We start from the raw sequence: 16,861 nt of genomic DNA, 5'->3' as shown, positions 1-16,861 counted from the left end.
CCTGGAGAGTGAACCAGCAGATGGAAGATCTTTTTCTCTAGCTATGTAATCTGCCTTTCAAATAAATAAACAACTCTTAGTAAACAACCAAGCAGGGCTCAAGGAACCCACCTGGGCCACCTTTCCCTTCCACGCACCACGCTGTCCTAGGACTCCGGCTGCTAACGCCTGGGACACGGCCCTGGCCTGGGCCCACTCCCTCACTCCGCACGTGGCTCACAACTGTCCTCAGCCGCCCCTCTGGGGACGCTCCCAAGGCCACGCCACACTGTGAAGGCCATCCCAGTGCCAGCTTCCTGCTGTGGTAGTGCTGAACCCCACACCCACACTGCCCTCGGGGAGCCTCTCCATTGGAGCTCCGCCACCTTGGCCGGGACCCTCAGAGCCCCTGTGCGAGGCCGGTCTCCATGGTCCCCTTACCACAGCCCCTGTGCAGGTCCATGCTGATGAACTCGAGGTCCCCCTCGTGCGGACTCCTGCTGCCCTCCACGTAGGCCACGTGTCTGCCCCCTGGGCGGTAGCGGTAGGTGAAGCCGTAGCCCCCCAGGGTCACCTGTGCACACGGGGAAGAGCCACACAGACCAGTGGGTAAGACTGCAGGTGTGAATCCACCAGTCAATATCGACAGCGTGTTTAACTCACACAACTACGTCGCGCTCAGAGCACAAGTGCCAAACAGTATGGAGAGGTGAGAAGTGCCCAAACCAACTACCCACATCCCCCCAGCCCCCAGCCCCCCGCCCCACTGCCCTAAGGCAACTGTGAGTAAGTCACACATCATCCCAAATCCTCACCCTTCAAACGGCAGGCCCTGCGGAGGGCGGGGCCCTTGCTCTGTAAAGAGGGAGCACACAGTACCTGCTATCAGGCACTCAGCTTTTTTGCATGTTTAAACAGCTCTTATTAATTTTTATTTATTTGAGAGACAGAGTTCCCCTCACTGGGTCACTCCCCAAATGCCTGCAACAGCGGGGGCTGGGTCAGGCTGAAGCTGGGAGCCAGGTCGCCGTCGAGGTCGCCCACGCGGGCGGCAGGGCCCCGTCGAGGTCTCCTACGCGGGCAGCAGGGTCCCAGCCACTGGGCCCCTCACCTGTTGCCTCCCGGATCTGCATCAGCAGGAAGCTGGGGGCTGAACCTCGCCAGATGCGGGGTGGGGTGGGATTCCCAAGGGCAGCTTGACCAGCAGGACGGACGTGCGTCCCTCCGGCACTAACTGGAGCGCAGCAGCCGAGTTCAGACCAGCTCAGCCCCCTGGTAGCTGCGCAACCTTGGGCAGTCACGGACGTCTCTGGTTCGGCCCGGCCCCCCCACTAACGGCGGCTACGAGGCTTGGGGAAGTTTGATGTAAACAAGCAGCAAGGAGCCCTGCGCCAGTGCTCGGGACAGCAGGCGACTGCCGGACAGCAGCCTCCGCCGCCGCTCCCCTTGCTTCTTGTCGCTTTCTCTGCGCTGGCGACTCTAGGTGCAGCCTGCCTGGCCCGGGCGCTCACACGCTGGGGTGTGCCGCCGGGTTGTTCCTGGGCAGAGTGTCTGAACCGCAGACCGCGCCCCTGAGGACTGTGGGGAAGCTGTGACAGAGCGGCTCCTGCCCGACCGCACCAGGGTTCACAGACAGAAACGCTGTTCCTTCTGGCCCACGCCCGCTGCCTCTGCACTGGAAGCGACACCATCAGCTCTCCTGGGCCAGCTGAGAGCATCAGCCTCCATTACAGTCTCTCCACACACAACACAGATGCACACATGCACGTAACACACACACCTCCACACATACACACACACGAGAGACGCACGCGCATAAACACGACACAAGCACAAACCACACATGCAAACATGCACACAACACACATTCAAACGTATACAGAGACGCACACACATACATGACACATGCACACACAGAGGAAACACATGTGACACGTATGCACACACACACACGCACACTCCCTGTTGGCTCTGTTTCTCTGGGGCACCCTGACTAACCCATAGCTCCAGGGTCTTCCCCAGGACTGCCCTCCCCAGCGGTTCACAGGGGCTCACCGGCTCTGCCCCTACTAGGACGGCCCAGCTATGGGGACGTAGGCCTGATCTTCTGGTGGCCATGTGACCGCCTGGGGAAAGTCTGCCAGACGACGAGCAGTGTGGAAGCGGGAAGAGCCGCCCCCAGCGCCAGGGCCGAGCGCCTGGCCCAGCCGAGCCGGAGGGCAGTGGAGCCCTGCACTCTGCACTTCACAGACCAGACCAGCGAGTGGCACACCCACCCCCTTTTTTGCTAAACCAGATTTGTCATTTGCAGCTCAAAGAGTATTGACAAATCACTCAAAAATGCTACTTAGGCAGCGTCCTGCCCTGCGGCAGTAGGAACCTCAGGCATTTCCTGTTTTACTGCTGCCAGGACATCTCCCGGCATCTCACAGTCCTGGGACTGCAGGGGTGTGGCCAGAACATCTCCCAGCATCTCACAGTCCTGGGACTGCAGGGGTGTGACCAGAACATCTCCAGGCATCTCACACAGTCCTGGGACTGCAGGGGTGTGACAGCTCCCTACAGGAGGAGTGGTGGGGGGAGTCCTAAAGGCATCTCACACAGTCCTGGGACTGCAGGGGTGTGAGAGGGGGGGCATCCTACAGGCATCTCACACCATCCTGGGACTGCAGGGGTGTGACAGCTCCCTACAGGAGCTGGGGGCCAGTGCTGTAGCGCAGTAGGTGAAGCCGCCGCCTGCAGTGCTGGCATCCTGTACGGGCACCACTTTGAGTCCCGGCTGCTCCACTTCTGAACCAGCTCCCTGCTTATGGCCTGGGAAAGCAGCAGATGGGCCAAGGACTGGGGCCTGCTCCCACGTGGGAGACCCAGATGGGCCAAGGACTGGGGCCTGCTTCCATGTGGGAGACCCAGATGGAGCTCCTGGCGTCAGCCTGGCTCAGCTCTGCACGTTGTGCCCATGTGGGGAGTGACCAGTGGATGGAGGACCTCTCTCTTACTCGCTCTCTCCCACTCCTTCAAATAAATAAATAAATCTTAAAAAAAAAAAACAAAAAACAAAACCTGATACATCAAAAAGCAGATACATTAAGATTGAACTGAAATTACATGGAGAATAAATTCATTTGCCCATCAAAAGGGAGAAAACATTTTGATTTGGTTTTCAGGTTAAAGTAGGGAGGTCGGGCGCCTTCTCAGGTACTTAAGGAGCCGCTGTGCCGATCCTTCGCCCGTGTTGCCGGCAAGTCGCCCGACTCTCCTGAATTACTCAAAGGAGCGCCTGGGCCACGACGCACACCGATCCTTTGTCTCAACAAGCACTGTAAGTGGCGGTTTGGGGACAGATGGGACCCCGAGCCCAGAGCCCGGAGCTGGAGGAGGACGGCTCTCACCTGGCTCAGGTCGTCTGGGCTCACGAAGACGCTCGCAGCTGTCACGTTGCCGTGAACATACTCATTCTCGTGGAGGAACTCCAGGGCGTCGAGCTGGGAGGGGAAGGCAGCAGGCACGCTGAGCGCTGGGCTCAACCACAGCCAGCTGGGGGGCTCCGCTGCCAGCCCGGGGCTCCTCTGCGCCAACGGCCCAGGAGCAGGGAGGACCCTCACTCCCCAAGAGCGCGGGCGGACAGCTTCTACCTCCAGCCCCCGGTCACCTGGTGCGCTGTCCAGGTGTAGTCACGTCCTGATTATACCCCTCCACCCCCGTCCCAGACCCCAGGCTCCACTGGCCACCAGGTTCCACCTGCTCTACTTTGAGAAGCTCCTGGGGGCCACCTCCGCTCCCAGGGGCAGCCTCAGTCTCCACCTGCCCCAGCTCACCCCTCACCTCCCCAGGGCTCCTCACCTGCCCCAGCTCACCCCTCACCTCCCCAGGGCTCCTCACCTGCCCCAGTTCACCCCTCACCTCCCCAGGCCTTCTCATCTGCCCCAGTTCACCCCTCACCTCCCCAGGGGCTCCTGCACCTGCCCCAGCTCACCCCTTACCTCCCCAGGGCTCCTCACCTGCCCCAGTTCACCCCACACCACCCCAGGGCTCCTCACCTGCCCCAGTTCACCCCTCACCTCCCCAGGCCTTCTCATCTGCCCCAGTTCACCCCTCACCTCCCCAGGGGCTCCTGCACCTGCCCCAGCTCACCCCTTACCTCCCCAGGGCTCCTCACCTGCCCCAGTTCACCCCTCACCTCCCCAGGGGCTCCTGCACCTGCCCCAGCTCACCCCTCACCTCCCCAGGGCTCCTCACCTGCCCCAGTTCACCCCACACCACCCCAGGGCTCCTCACCTGCCCCAGTTCACCCCTCACCTCCCCAGGGGCTCCTGCACCTGCCCCAGCTCACCCCTCACCTCCCCAGGGCTCCTCACCTGCCCCAGTTCACCCCTCACCTCCCCAGGGGCTAATGCACCTGCCCCAGTTCACCCCCACACCACCCCAGGGGCTCTTCACCTGCCCCACTTCACCCCACACCTCCCCAGGGCTCCTGCACCAGCAGCTGACCCTGCCCTTCCCCCGCTCCCTGTCCGCCCAGGGCTCCTGCGCACCCTCAGGACAGACCTCCAGCTCCGCAGACTGGTGGTCAAGGCCATGTGACCTGGCTGCTGCTGGCCTCTCCACTCCACCCTTGGTCACGCCACCGTCAGGAAGACCCTCATGGCCCAGGCAGCACCTCACTACCCCGGCAGTTTAAACAGGGCCCCTGCTGCCCATCTCAGTGCGGGCACGCCTCCACGTGGAGCACCTGTCCCAGCCTGCACCACTGCTTCCGAGCGCTCCTCCCGACCAGACTGTGAGCTCCAAGACGTGAACACCGGGCCCGGGCCGTCTGATGAATGCTAACGAACAGGTGCCTCACGCTCTCTCCCACAGCAGCCTCCTTGGCCGGAACGCTCTCCGCCCCCACGCCCTCAGACCCCTGCTATTTCCCACTCATCTCGTGTGCACCGGCTTAGAGACGACCTCTGCCAGGAAGCCCACTCCAGCCCTCAGCTGGAGGCCGGGGTCCTTCCTGCGAGAGCCCCCGTGACAGCACACCTGCCTCTCCCACCACCTGCCTGCGTCAGGGCGCTGGTGCCAGGCCCCAGAGTGGGGGGCCGGAGGCATCATGGAAGCCACAGTTCCCCACCCCAGGACCAGTTCTCGGTACATACCAGTCTGCAGGCCACCTGCAGGACACATCTCTCAGACAGCACATGCTTTGGGGTGTGGTCCAGGGCCCACTGCAGGCTCCTCCCCAGGATGGGAAACACCAAGAACCTGGAAGACATCAGCGCCCCGGAGGTGGCAGACCCAGAGGTGACGGGTGTGGGCACGTAGGTGGACTCTGGCTGGGGGCTGCAGGCCCCGGCCCCGAGGGAGAACAGGGTTCTGACCAGCTGGGCACAAGCCTGGCTCAACTCTGCAGGGAGCAGGCAAGCGACTGAGTGGCCCTCGGCTCCTGGGTCCCCTGGACAGGTGAGGGCCAGAAGTGGCAGGGGAGGTGGCTCACCTGTACTTGTCCTGGTGAATGCCAAAACCCACACAGGTGGGGATGGCCAGGAGGGGGTTTGAGCTCAGCTTCTTCCACTTGTTCACTGTGGGAGGCAGGGGCTCGAGGTTACAGACCACCTGGCTTCAGGCCCACGGGAACAATGGCCCAGCCCACACCGACCGAGTCTCCTGGCTGGAGACGACATCTCTGCGGGTGGGTGGGTGGGTGACAGCAGGAGGGGTGGAGCAGGGTGGGTGAAGGTGGCCCACATGCGTCTGAGGGTGACACAAGATGGCTTCTGTGTACACAGTCTGCAGCGAGCGGGGGGAACAGGAGTTTGTCAGCACAGCTGACAAGGGCCAACCAAGGGCCCAGCGGGCCGTGGTGCCACCAGACATGCCCCATCTCCCAGGGCCGCGGTGAGGGGGGACAGCTGCCCGGCTGGCCGCCAGGGTTCTGTGGTATACATGCGCCCCCGACTGCCTGGAGGTGGCAGGGAAGAGGCGGCGGCAGCCCCACTAAGCCAGTGCTCTCTCCGCAGGCGCGGCAGCAGCCAGGGCAGGGAAGAGGAGGCGCGGGAATCAGGAAAGGACACCCCGTGAGCCTGTACTTTTGTTCTGAGTATGACACACCGGAGTGCAGGTTTACGTCATCTTTACTCATGGCTGTGTGTAACTACCAGCTCCCAGGGGCCGGCACCGTGGCGCAGTGTAAGCCGCTGCCTGCGACACCAGCATCCCATACGCGCACCAGTTCGAGTCCTGGCTGGGCCGCTTCTGAGCCAGCTCCCTGCTAATGAACCTGGGAAGGCGGCAGAACAGGGTCTGAGTACATGGGCCCCTGCACCCACGTTGGAGGCCCAGACAGAGTTCTAGGCTCCTGCTTTGGCCTGGCCCGGCCCCAGCTGTTGTGATCATTTTGGGGAGTAAACTAGCAGAGGGAAGATCTCCTTGTCTCTTCCCCCACCCCCGATACTTTGTGCCTTTCAAATAAATAAAATAAATCTTTAAAAAAACAATCAGGGCTGGCACTGTGGCGCAGTGGGTAAAGCCGCCGTCTGCAGTGCCGGCATCCCATATGGGCGCCAGTTGGAGTCCGGCTGCTCCACTTCCGATCCAGCTCTCTGCTGTGGCCTGGGAAAGCAGCGGAAGATGGCCCAGGTCCTTGGGCCCCTGCACCCACGTGGGAGACCCAGAAGAAGCTCCTGGCTCCTGGCTTTGGATCAGCACAGCTCTGGGCATTGTGGCCAATTGTGGAATGAACCATCAGATGGAAGATCTCTCTCTCTCTCTCTCTCTGCCTCTCCTCTCTGTAACTCTGACTTTCAAATAAATGAATAAATAAATCTTTTTTTAAACAAAAAAGTCAACCAGCTTGCAGTGTGCCTAAATGCCGAATGCTTGCCCCTGAGACGGCATGAGCCAGGTTTGGCACCCGCCGCCCGCGCTGAGCGCCTGAGCCCGAGGGGTGACAGGAGCGAGGCGGTGGGCACGCAGGACGACACCGTGGGCCTCCCCACACTGCCGGGAGCTGCAGCCACGCCCCCGGAGTACCTTGCACAGGCTTGGCGGCCCGCTGGAAGAAGTGCTGCTCGTTGAACAAGCGTCCATCCTTGGCGTCCTGGCGGGGGGGGGGCAGAGGGCTATCTCAGGGACCGTCTCAGACGAGGGACTCAAGCTCACCTCTGGCAGTCACTACCCAACTTAATGGCAACCCTGACCAGGCTGCTCCTCACGTCCTCAGCGCCTGAGCCAAACTCCCGAGGGCGCTGCCCGTGAGCACAGCTCCCAGCACCCAGGCTCCTTTTCTGGGACGTTAAGACCTGCAAACTGTCCCTGGACGTGCAGCCTTCAGTTAAAAACTACACTTCCCAGCCTCCTTTGCAGTAAGGAATGACCACATGACCACACTCTGGCCAACGGGACGTGAGCAGGAGAAATGTGGGTCAACTTTCAGCTTCTACCCTTAAAAGGCTGGGGCAGGCCTTTCCTCTTCTCCTGTTCCTTTTGCCTGGAACGCAGATGTGATGGTGGGAGCTGTAGCAGCTGTCTCAGCCTAAGAGATGGAGGCTGTGAGTCGCGGTAGACAGCAACAAGACAGAAGGAAACTGGGCTCCTTCGCAGCCCTGGGCCACTGCCCAGATGTTCAAGTGAGAAAGCAGCAGGACATTATCTCCTGGAGCCATCACTAACACGAAGTCTTTTTAAAAAGCGGCAGTTAAACCAGTTATCGCGAACACAGCTGTGCAGGCGTCTCCTTAGGTGCACACTCCACCCGGCCCTGCCACGCGCTCCTCATCGGCTCGTTCTGCACAGCCCCTGATATGCCCTGGGCACCGGGACAAGGCGGTCAACAGAGCACCTTGTGTGCTGCTGGCCCTGGGCTGCCCCCTGACGCCACATCTCACGTCACAGGGCCTGCGTTCAAGTCCTGGTTCTGCCAGCGAGTCCGTCTTCCTGCTAACGTGACCCTGGGGGACAGCAGAGCAGGCTCAGTACTCGGATCCCTGCCAGCCACGTGGGCGAGCAGGACGAGCTCCTCTCCTGATCTGGCCTGGCGGCTGCAGTTATCTGAGGGTAAACTGCCAACGGGGCAGTCCTCTCTTCCTTTCTCTCTCTGCCTCTCAAATAAATAGAAATGAACATTTTTAAAAACCAAAGTGGTGGGGCCGGCGCTGTGGCGCAGCGGGTTAATGCCCTGGCCTGAAGCACCAGCATCCCATATGGGTGCTGGTTCGAGTCCCGGCTGGTCCTCTTCTGATCCAGCTCTCTGCTCTGGCCTGGGAAAGCAGTAGAAGATGGCCAAGTCCTTGTGCCCTGCACCCACGTGGGAGACCTAGAGGAGGCTCCTGACTCCTGGCTTCGGATCGGCACAGCTCCAGCCGTTGCGGCCATCAGGGGAGTGAACCAGCGGATGGAAGAGCTCTCTCTATGTCTCTACCTCTCTCTGTAACTCTGTCTTTCGAATAAATAAATCTTAAAAAAAAAGGGGGGGGGGTGCTTGTGAAACTCCTGGCCTGCTGCTGGGCACGTAATGGGCCTGTGACAGCAGGTGCGACCTGCCACTGGGAGCCTGGCTCCGAGCCCAGGCTCCAAACCACTCCCCGGCCCCATCCAGGACCGAGCTGAGACGGGCTGGGCAGTCGCTGGTTTTCTGGGCTGTCCAGCTGGGCTGTCCCTGGTTCTCTGGGCTGTCCAGTTGAGTTGTCCCCAGTTCTCTGGGCTGTCCAGCTGGGCGTTCCCTGGTTCTCTGGGCTGTCCAGCTGAGTTGTCCCTGGCTCTCTGGGCTGTCCAGCTGGGCTGTCCCTAGTTCTCTAGGGAGTGAGACAGTCCCGATAAAGGAAGAGAGAAAAATAAGACACCCATAATCCCAGCACCCTGGATGCGGCCACAGAGCAGGACGCTGCCCTCCTGCGACGCACGTCCTCTGCTAACGGCCCGTCTTCCTGCTCCCTCTGCTGATCCTCCCTGCTGGTCACCCGAGCACGTTCCCCGCCTGCTGACCTTGCACTGATGGCCACATCATCAGTAATCATCAGTGTGGAGGCCCCAGCACCCAGGGGTGCTCGGTGAAGTCCGTGCTGACGCGGGCAGGCAGTGGTGGGCAGGGCCGCACGCACGTGGTATTACTGGCTGCATCTCTCAGAGGCGCACAGAGCTGAGAGGGGAGGCACCTGCCCAGGCAGCAGCAGCGCAGACGCAGGGCAGAGGAAGAACCGGGAGCCCGCCCCGCCCTCAGAGGAGCTCAGACTCCCCCAACCGGGCACTCACCAATTTGAGCGAGAACCGGTATTTCTGGGTACTCGGGGAAGGCTCAGCTGTGGAGGAACAGAGGAGAGCATGGGTATGAGCCTGCAGGAAGGTCAGGGTCACGGTCAGAGCTGCATCTGCTCCCCGGTTCGCACACCTGCCCCTTCCTCTTCCCGAGGGGTTCTTCTCTTCTCCATGTTTGTCAAAGCCAGCAGGGTGGCAGCGGGCTGGTGCGGCAGCCCTGAGGCGGCTCTGCTTGCGAGGGCCGGGCCTGGGTTTCGGGAGCGCTCTCCTCACGGACGAGGGGTTAGCACTGAGCACCTGCTGTCCCCCGGGAGTCTGGAATCGGGGACGTGTCAGGTAGAAGGGAGACAAAACTCCACCGCTCTTCCTGACCAGGGAAACTGGCAGAAGACGGCGCGATCTGCCGCGGGGTGTCCCCACCCACCTGCAGCACGACCCCCACTGCAAGCTCGGAGCCAGCAGGGCTCCCCAGCCCCGCTCCCCGCCCCACCGCGTCTGCACAGGCACCAGGGCCTAGCGCGCAGCAGGCGCTGCCTGAAGACCTGCTTGTGGGACGAATGAGCCACTCAGGCGGGGTCCGCTGTGCCTGCGAGACAGCCTGAGCCAGAGTGAAGCCACGTGGGTGCCCTGGCTGCTCTGCCTCGATCCAGCTCCCGCTGGCGTGTCTGGGAAGGCAGGGAGGCACGGCCTAAGCACTGGGCCCCTACCGCCCGCTGGGAGGCTTAAATGGAACCCTGGGCTCCTGGGTCGGCTCGGCCCAGCCCTGGCTGCTGCAAGCAACTGGGAGTGGAGCAGCAGGTGGATCTCCCTCTCGGGCAGATAATTCTTCACACACACGGCGTCCCCCTCACCTGAGGTCTGACCTCACACACGGCTCCCCCTCACCCGAGGTCTGACCTCACACACGGCGTCCCCCTCACCTGAGGTCTGACCTCACACGCGGCGTCCCCCTCACCCGAGGTCTGACCTCACACACGGCTCCCCCTCACCTGAGGTCTGACCTCACACGCGGCGTCCCCCTCACCTGAGGTCTGACCTCACACACGGCGTCCCCTCACCCGAGGTCTGACCTCACACACACAGCGTCCCCCTCACCCGAGGTCTGACCTCACGCACACGGCGTCCCCCTCACCCGAGGTCTGACCTCACACACGGCTCCCCCTCACCTGAGGTCTGACCTCACACACGGCGTCCCCCTCACCCGAGGTCTGACCTCACGCACGGCGTCCCCCTCACCTGAGGTCTGACCTCACGCACGGCGTCCCCTCACCCGAGGTCTGACCTCACACACGGCGTCCCCTCACCCGAGGTCTGACCTCACACACGGCGTCCCCCTCACCCGAGGTCTGACCTCACGCACACGGCGTCCCCCTCACCCGAGGTCTGACCTCACACACACGGCGTCCCCCTCACCCGAGGTCTGACCTCACACACGGCGTCCCCCTCACCCGAGGTCTGACCTCACGCATGGCGTCCCCCTCACCCGAGGTCTGACCTCACGCACAGAGTCCCCCTCACCCGAGGTCTGACCTCACACATGGCGTCCCCCTCACCTGAGGTCTGACCTCACACACGGCTCCCCCTCACCCGAGGTCTGACCTCACACACGGCGTCCCATCACCCGAGGTCTGACCTCACACACGGCGTCCCCCTCACCCGAGGTCTGACCTCACACACGCGGCGTCCCCCTCACCTGAGGTCTGACCTCACGCACGGCGTCCCCCTCACCCGAGGTCTGACCTCACGCACGGCGTCCCCCTCACCCGAGGTCTGACCTCACACACACGGCGTCCCCCTCACCCGAGGTCTGACCTCACACACGGCGTCCCCCTCACCCGAGGTCTGACCTGACGGCTGAAGCCCTCCCTCCCCTCTCTCTCCACCTGGGCCTCCTCGCTGTTGCTGGAGGAAGACGCAGGCCCTGGGACGCTGGGCTCACGTGTGGGAGCCGCACCCCGGCCGCCCCAACCACAGTGAGACCCGAGCCAGTCTCTCCCTCGCTCTCGTGTGGACGCATGTGGGAGGCCCGCCCTGCTCGCTGTCAGACATTTTCACGGCCTTCGGTGTGTGGTCTCCACAGCTGACCCACTCTGACATGGCCACAGCAGCCCTCCTCAGCGCACGGCCACGGGGCCGCAGGCCACGTGACAGCAGCAGGCGGTGCCGGGGAGGCGCAGGGGCTTCACCCAGGACACGCGGCTTCCAACCGGCAGTCCCCGTGGCTCCCAGCGCCTCCTCCCACTCACTCACCCAGCACACCCGGCCTCGGGCAAGGCGCAGCCCCAGGAGGCGCTCTGCGGCTGGGGATCCGCCCCCCCAGGAGGCGGTTATGCAGCTGGGGATCCACCCCCTGCCCCCCAGGAGGCGGTTCTGTGGCTGGGATCCGCCCCCCCCATCCCCCAGGAGGCGCTCTGCCCCCCCACCCTGCCTCAGGAGGCGGTCCTGCGGCTGGGGATCCGCCCCCCGCCCCATCCCGCAGGAGGCGGTTCTGCCTCTGGGATCCGCCCCCTCCCGTCCCCCAGGAGGCGCTCCGCGGCTGGGATCCGCCCCTCCCCAGGAGGCGGTCCTGTGGCTGGGATCCGCCCCCCCCACCCCGTCCCCCAGGAGGCGGTTCTGCAGCTGGGATCCGCCCCCTCCCGTCCCCCAGAGGGGCTCTGTGGCTGGGATCCGCTCCCCCCCCCCCCGCCCCGTCCCCCAGGAGGCGGTTCTGCGGCTGGGGATCCACCCACCCACCCCCCACCCCCGTGCCTCAGGAGGCGGTCCTGCGGCTGGGGATCCCCGCCCCGCCCTGCCCCGCTCCCGACAGCACACCTTCATAGAGGATGCCCTGGGCGTCCTTGGTCTGCAGGGCTCCCAGCTTCCAGCTCTGCCCGTTCTGGTCCGTCAGCACCGTCCCCGCGGGTAAAGCCTCGAGCGAGGCGGTCACCCGGCTCCGCTTCAGGGTCTGAGGGCTCTGCCTGCTCGTCTGCGGGCTGCCTTTGGGGGTTGGGGGTCTGCTCCGAGACCCTGCAGGGGGATGGTCCCAGTGAAGAAAAAGTGACATCAGGGAGAGACTCACGATGCTGCACATTTAGTCATTTAACAAATACTTCCTGGGACCTTGGTTGCGTCAGGTGCTTTGTGTGATAAGGCTGGGTCGCCAGACGTGGGGCAGAGCTAGGCGCTTCTGTCCGAGTGCCTGTGCTGCGGGGGACGTCTGACCCGGACACAGCCTGGTCTCCAAAGAGGACATGGGGACTAAGGCTGAGAGAGAAAGGGACTGTCTGCACATGTCAGGGAGGGCTCCTGGGGCTGGGTTCTGTTGGATGGGTAGGAGTTTGTCAGGCAGAGGAAGGATATTCCATTCACCACAAAAAGTCCTGCAGCGGGACCCGGCCCAGTGCGTGGGACTGAGACGGTCCAGAAGTGGGGGAGGCCCTGCCCGCGGATGGCCTCCAGGCTGACAGCCAGGCCACGGCAGGGACAGACGCTGCCACGGGCGAGGCTGCATCCCCCACCTGGCCCCCGAGACACACAAGAGGCCTCTGAATGCTGCAGGACGACAGGAGCCGAAGGGCGGCCCTGGGGCCGGGGCTCCAGGCTCCGCGGGGACAGGACCCTCCAGCCCCGTGTCCTGGGCCCTGGACAAGTCACACTCAGTCCCTGCCCACGACTGTGCCAAGTCCAGAAAATGGGGCCAGAGCGACACAGGCACTGAGAGAGGACGCGGCAGGCGCTGGAGGTGCCAGACGGACACAGGCTGAGGGCACAGCGAGGCCGTCTTGGGGCCAGCCGGCAGCGCCCAGAGAGGCTTCCTAGGGACCAAGGCCTGGCAGAGCTGGAAAACGGGGAGTGGGCCAGGCCGAGGAGGGAGCGAGGTGCCCCAGGCCGAGGTCAGCCACTGAGAACCCTCCAAAGCGCCCTTTCGTATGCAGCATTGCAGAGAGCCAACACAGGGGCCAGAGCATCCGCACAGCAGGCTGCAGGCGCAGGGGCAGCAGGACGCCGCTGGGAGGAGGCCCAGGTGGGGTGGGGGATGGCGGGCAGGGCCTGGAGCAGCCCTGACCCACAGGCCGCCGTGCCCTGGCCCTGCGGCTCGCACCGGCCCGACTCTCACCTTTGGCTTTCTCTTTCTCAGAGGGGCTCTCGGTATCTTCGGACACAGAAGTGCCACCGCCTAGCAAGAGGGAGGCGTGGGGGGAGGCGATGGAGCTGGACCATTTCACTTTCTTGGGCGAGACTTCAGGACTGGAGCCCGGCTCTCTCCTCGAACCTGGGGAAGAGGCGGACCGAAGGCGGGCTGGAGTCCCGAGGGCCTTCCCCCACAGCGCCACACCAGCCCCCCCCAGCCACCTCCTGCTCTCCGGTCAGCTTTCCCCGGTGACCGTCCCCCACGGTCTGGCCTCTCTCTCTGGCATCTCCCATCACTGGCGCTCTGTGCTCTCTTGTGGGTAACTTTTTCCCGTCTATCTTCCAGCTCACTAACTCTCCCCTTAGCTAGGTCTAGTCTGCCACTTAGACCGTACATTGCCAAGTTTCCGTCTCTAATCACTAGAGCTTCCCCTCCAACCTGCCTGATGGTTCTTGCTGCCTTGTTCGCACACTCTATTTATTTAAGCACGTTAAACACGCTTTGTGAACACGCTCCTCCGGGAGCTCTGAGCGCTGGGTGTCTGCGGGTCGGATCTGCAGCCCGTCGTTCCCGCTGGCTCTGTCCTAGCTCCACACGGACTGGGCGCGTGCTGGCCGGGGTTCACGGGGGAGCTCTCGGAGATCTGCCTTTGAGGGCGTTTCCCAAGGGAGGGTTGCTTGCACAGGGCGGAGCCGTGTGGAGGGCACGCACGCCTCGCCACTCTACAGTAAGTGTTCGGCCGGCCAGAATCCCGGCCCCAAGCCCGGCCCCAAGCGACCGCGAGCTCCCGGCTAGGAACTCTCGAGGCAGACGTCCGCGCCTTCCGCGCACGGCCGGGGCTGAGGACGACGGGGTCTGCGTCTGCAGCCGTGCGTCTGCCCAGCTGCCCACCCGGGAGTCCCAGACCCACGATCACCTCCCGTGCCGCTCAGGCTCCAGGCCAGCAGGACCAGGGAAGGCAGGACCGGCACTGCCCCCACAGCGCTGGCTCATCTGTGACCTCGTTCTCTAACTGCGCCCCACTTCCGTGGACTCCCTCCACTCTCCTGTCCCTCAGCCTCTAATGAAAGAAGGCGTTCCTTATTTTCTGAGTGACAGCTTTGTGCGGCGGAACCGCAGGGGCTTTGCCCTTCATCCGCTCTGCCACGCTGCTGGACCCAAGAGTCCTCTTTGCGTCGACTCTCAGCGGCCTCCAGCCAGTTCAAAACCAGCTCACATGGTGTCACTCACCGGACAGGAAACCTCCACAGCTCTCTGCCGTCAACAGTGAAGGCCCCCCACCCCGAGGCCAGTGGGACGTGCAGGCGAGTGAGGGAAGCACCACTCGACGGGGACAGCAGGTGCAAGGGCCCCGAGGCCCAAGCACGGAGTGTGGAGGGCGGAGGAGGGCAGTGGGGGAGGGCCAGCAGGTGAGGCCTCTTGGGGAAGGTGGCGAGCCGAGCAGTGAGCTCTGGACTTGAACGCAAAGACCGCAGGGGTAACAGAAGCAGTGGCACAGGCGCGGGGCGCAGGCGGATGGGGGGCCAGGGAGCGGCTTAGCTCTGCGCTGATTAGTGGGGAGGGCCGACCACCGTGCCGAAGGTGGGCGGTGTGGGGCTGGGAGAGGGGGACTCGAGGCCCACCCCCACGCCTGGCCCGAGAACCCCAAGCGGAGCTGCCCTTTGCTGGGTGTGGGCGTCTCTGCGGGGCGGGGGGGCAGCTGGGAGCAGCGGGGGAGGGGGGAGGGCGGGGCGGGGCGGGCAGGAATGCCAGGGGCTCAGTGCTGGGCACACCCAGATCCAGACGGCACAGGACGTCTAACGCCTGGGAAACAGGCAGTTTGCTCTGCGGATCTGGGGTTCGGGGCAGGAGTCGGGCTGGAGATGGAACTGCGTGAACTGTCAATGTACCGTGTTCAACACCGCAAGGCTGAGAAGGTGCCCAGCGCTGCTGGGGCCTGAGCCCTGGACTTCTCCCGCATCAGGGCAGGGTCAGACAGGCTGCGAAGGCATCGGCATCCGTCCCCCTCCCCAAACACGCACACGCACTGCCCCTCCGGCAAAGCCCGGCCCTTACCTCGGGAGGCCGGCGCGCGAGCTCGGACGCGGCCCCGGGACTCCACGCGCTCCTGTGCGGGCAGGGCCTTCCCACAGTAGGGGCAGAATTTGAACGACGCCTCGATGCTCTGGCCACAGTCCGGACAGAAGCAGATCATGCTGCAAGGCAGAAGCAGGGGAGGGGACGGGAGCTGAGGACCAGGCCAGCCCTGCTGACACCCAAGCACCCGTGGACGGGGGAAGGCAGCACAACCAAACACGCTCGCCACAGCGGCCACTTCTTTCTCTGCATTTCATCTGAAAGGCGGAGGGAGACAGACAGGCGGAGATCTCCCATCCGCCGGTTCACTCCCCAGCGTGCAAGAGCCAGGGCTGGCCCAGGCCCGCAGGAGCCCAGAACTGAATCTGGGTCTCCCACGTGGGTAACAGGGACCCGAACACTTGAGCCGCCTGCCGCCTCCCAGGGTGCACGCCGGCGGGCATCAGGAGCAGAGCAGACTCAAAGGCGTCTCCGCACACTGACGCTCACTTCTGACACGACGGGGACAGGGACGGGGACGGTCTCGACACGCTGCGCCTCCAGCCTCCCCTGCAGCTGGGGGCGGGGGGCGTGACTAGTCCTGGCCAATGAGGCTCGGCGATCAAGAGCCAGCGTCCACCCTCCATCGACCCCTTCCCCTGCAGGGATGCTCGCAGAGGCCACGGATCCCAGGGACACAGCAACGAGGCGAAGGGGGCTGCTGGGGCACCCAGACAGACACCCAGGAGGCCGCCAGACTCCCCGGCTACCTGCTGCCACGCCCTTCCTATCCTGCGCGTCAGTGAGGACCCTGCGTGCTCATCACAGCGTTCCCTGCGCTTTGCATCACTGAAGCACTGCCTACTACTTCCTGCAGTCAAGACCAGAATCAGAGGCTACGGCCAAGGAGATGGCGGCGTCAGCGGGGGAGCGGAGGATCAGCAGGCGTCACAGGTGGGACAGGGACATCTTCTAAGTAGCAAACGCATGTCCCAAGACTCAGGGTACCATGCACGCACAGCTGCGGTGAAGTGGGCGTGTAGCCTGGTGGCCGAGACCCACAGCCCACAGGGGACTGGCTGGGTGCCGCTCCCAGGGCTGGCTCCTGCCACCAGCTTCCTGCCAGTGCAGGCCCTGAGAGGCCGTGGGACTGACTCAAGTCACCGGGTTCCTGCCGCCAAGGTGGGAGATCCTGACTGGGCTCCTGGCTCCTTGCTTTGGTCTGATCAAGCCCTGTCCGTTGTGGGCATTTGGGGTGTGAACCAGTGGACTTTCTCTATCCATCTGTTTTTTTCTTTTTAAGATTTATTTATTTATTTGAAAGTCAGAGTTACACAGAGAAGGAGAGGCAGAGAGAGAGAGATAGAGAGGGAGGGAGGGAGGGAGACAGGTCTTCCATCTGCTGGTTCACTCCCCAATTGGCCACAATGGCCAGAGCTGTGCCGATCTGAAGCCAGGAGCCTCTTCTGGGTCTCCCACATG

General features: G+C 63.5%; 1 protein-coding gene across 10 annotated transcripts in view; it reads right to left on the bottom strand.

The window, feature by feature from the left end:
• The window catches only part of VRK3 (VRK serine/threonine kinase 3), a 33,819-nt gene that overhangs the window by 13,806 nt on the left and 3,152 nt on the right, over positions 1–16,861 (bottom strand). For 9 of the 10 annotated variants that reach the window (XR_011384175.1, XR_011384176.1, XM_070063036.1 and 6 more), the window contains exons 2-10: positions 15,380–15,519; positions 13,310–13,465; positions 12,025–12,219; positions 9,211–9,257; positions 6,994–7,060; positions 5,459–5,543; positions 5,121–5,226; positions 3,372–3,464; positions 421–553 (exon numbers count right to left, since the gene is read on the bottom strand). Coding sequence is in view for 8 of the 10 variants with exons in the window: in XM_070063036.1 (XP_069919137.1) it covers positions 421–553; positions 3,372–3,464; positions 5,121–5,226; positions 5,459–5,543; positions 6,994–7,060; positions 9,211–9,257; positions 12,025–12,219; positions 13,310–13,465; positions 15,380–15,518 (1,021 nt within the window). In the remaining 2 variants the exon portion in view is untranslated. The remainder of the gene's footprint in view (positions 1–420; positions 554–3,371; positions 3,465–5,120; positions 5,227–5,458; positions 5,544–6,993; positions 7,061–9,210; positions 9,258–12,024; positions 12,220–13,309; positions 13,466–15,379; positions 15,520–16,861) is intronic. The other variant, XM_070063041.1, reaches the window with a different exon arrangement.

The sequence above is a fragment of the Oryctolagus cuniculus genome, chromosome 18 (assembly GCF_964237555.1).
Source record: "Oryctolagus cuniculus chromosome 18, mOryCun1.1, whole genome shotgun sequence".
In the NCBI taxonomy this organism is placed as follows: domain Eukaryota; kingdom Metazoa; phylum Chordata; class Mammalia; order Lagomorpha; family Leporidae; genus Oryctolagus; species Oryctolagus cuniculus.
This window is presented reverse-complemented; position numbering and strand designations above follow the sequence as displayed.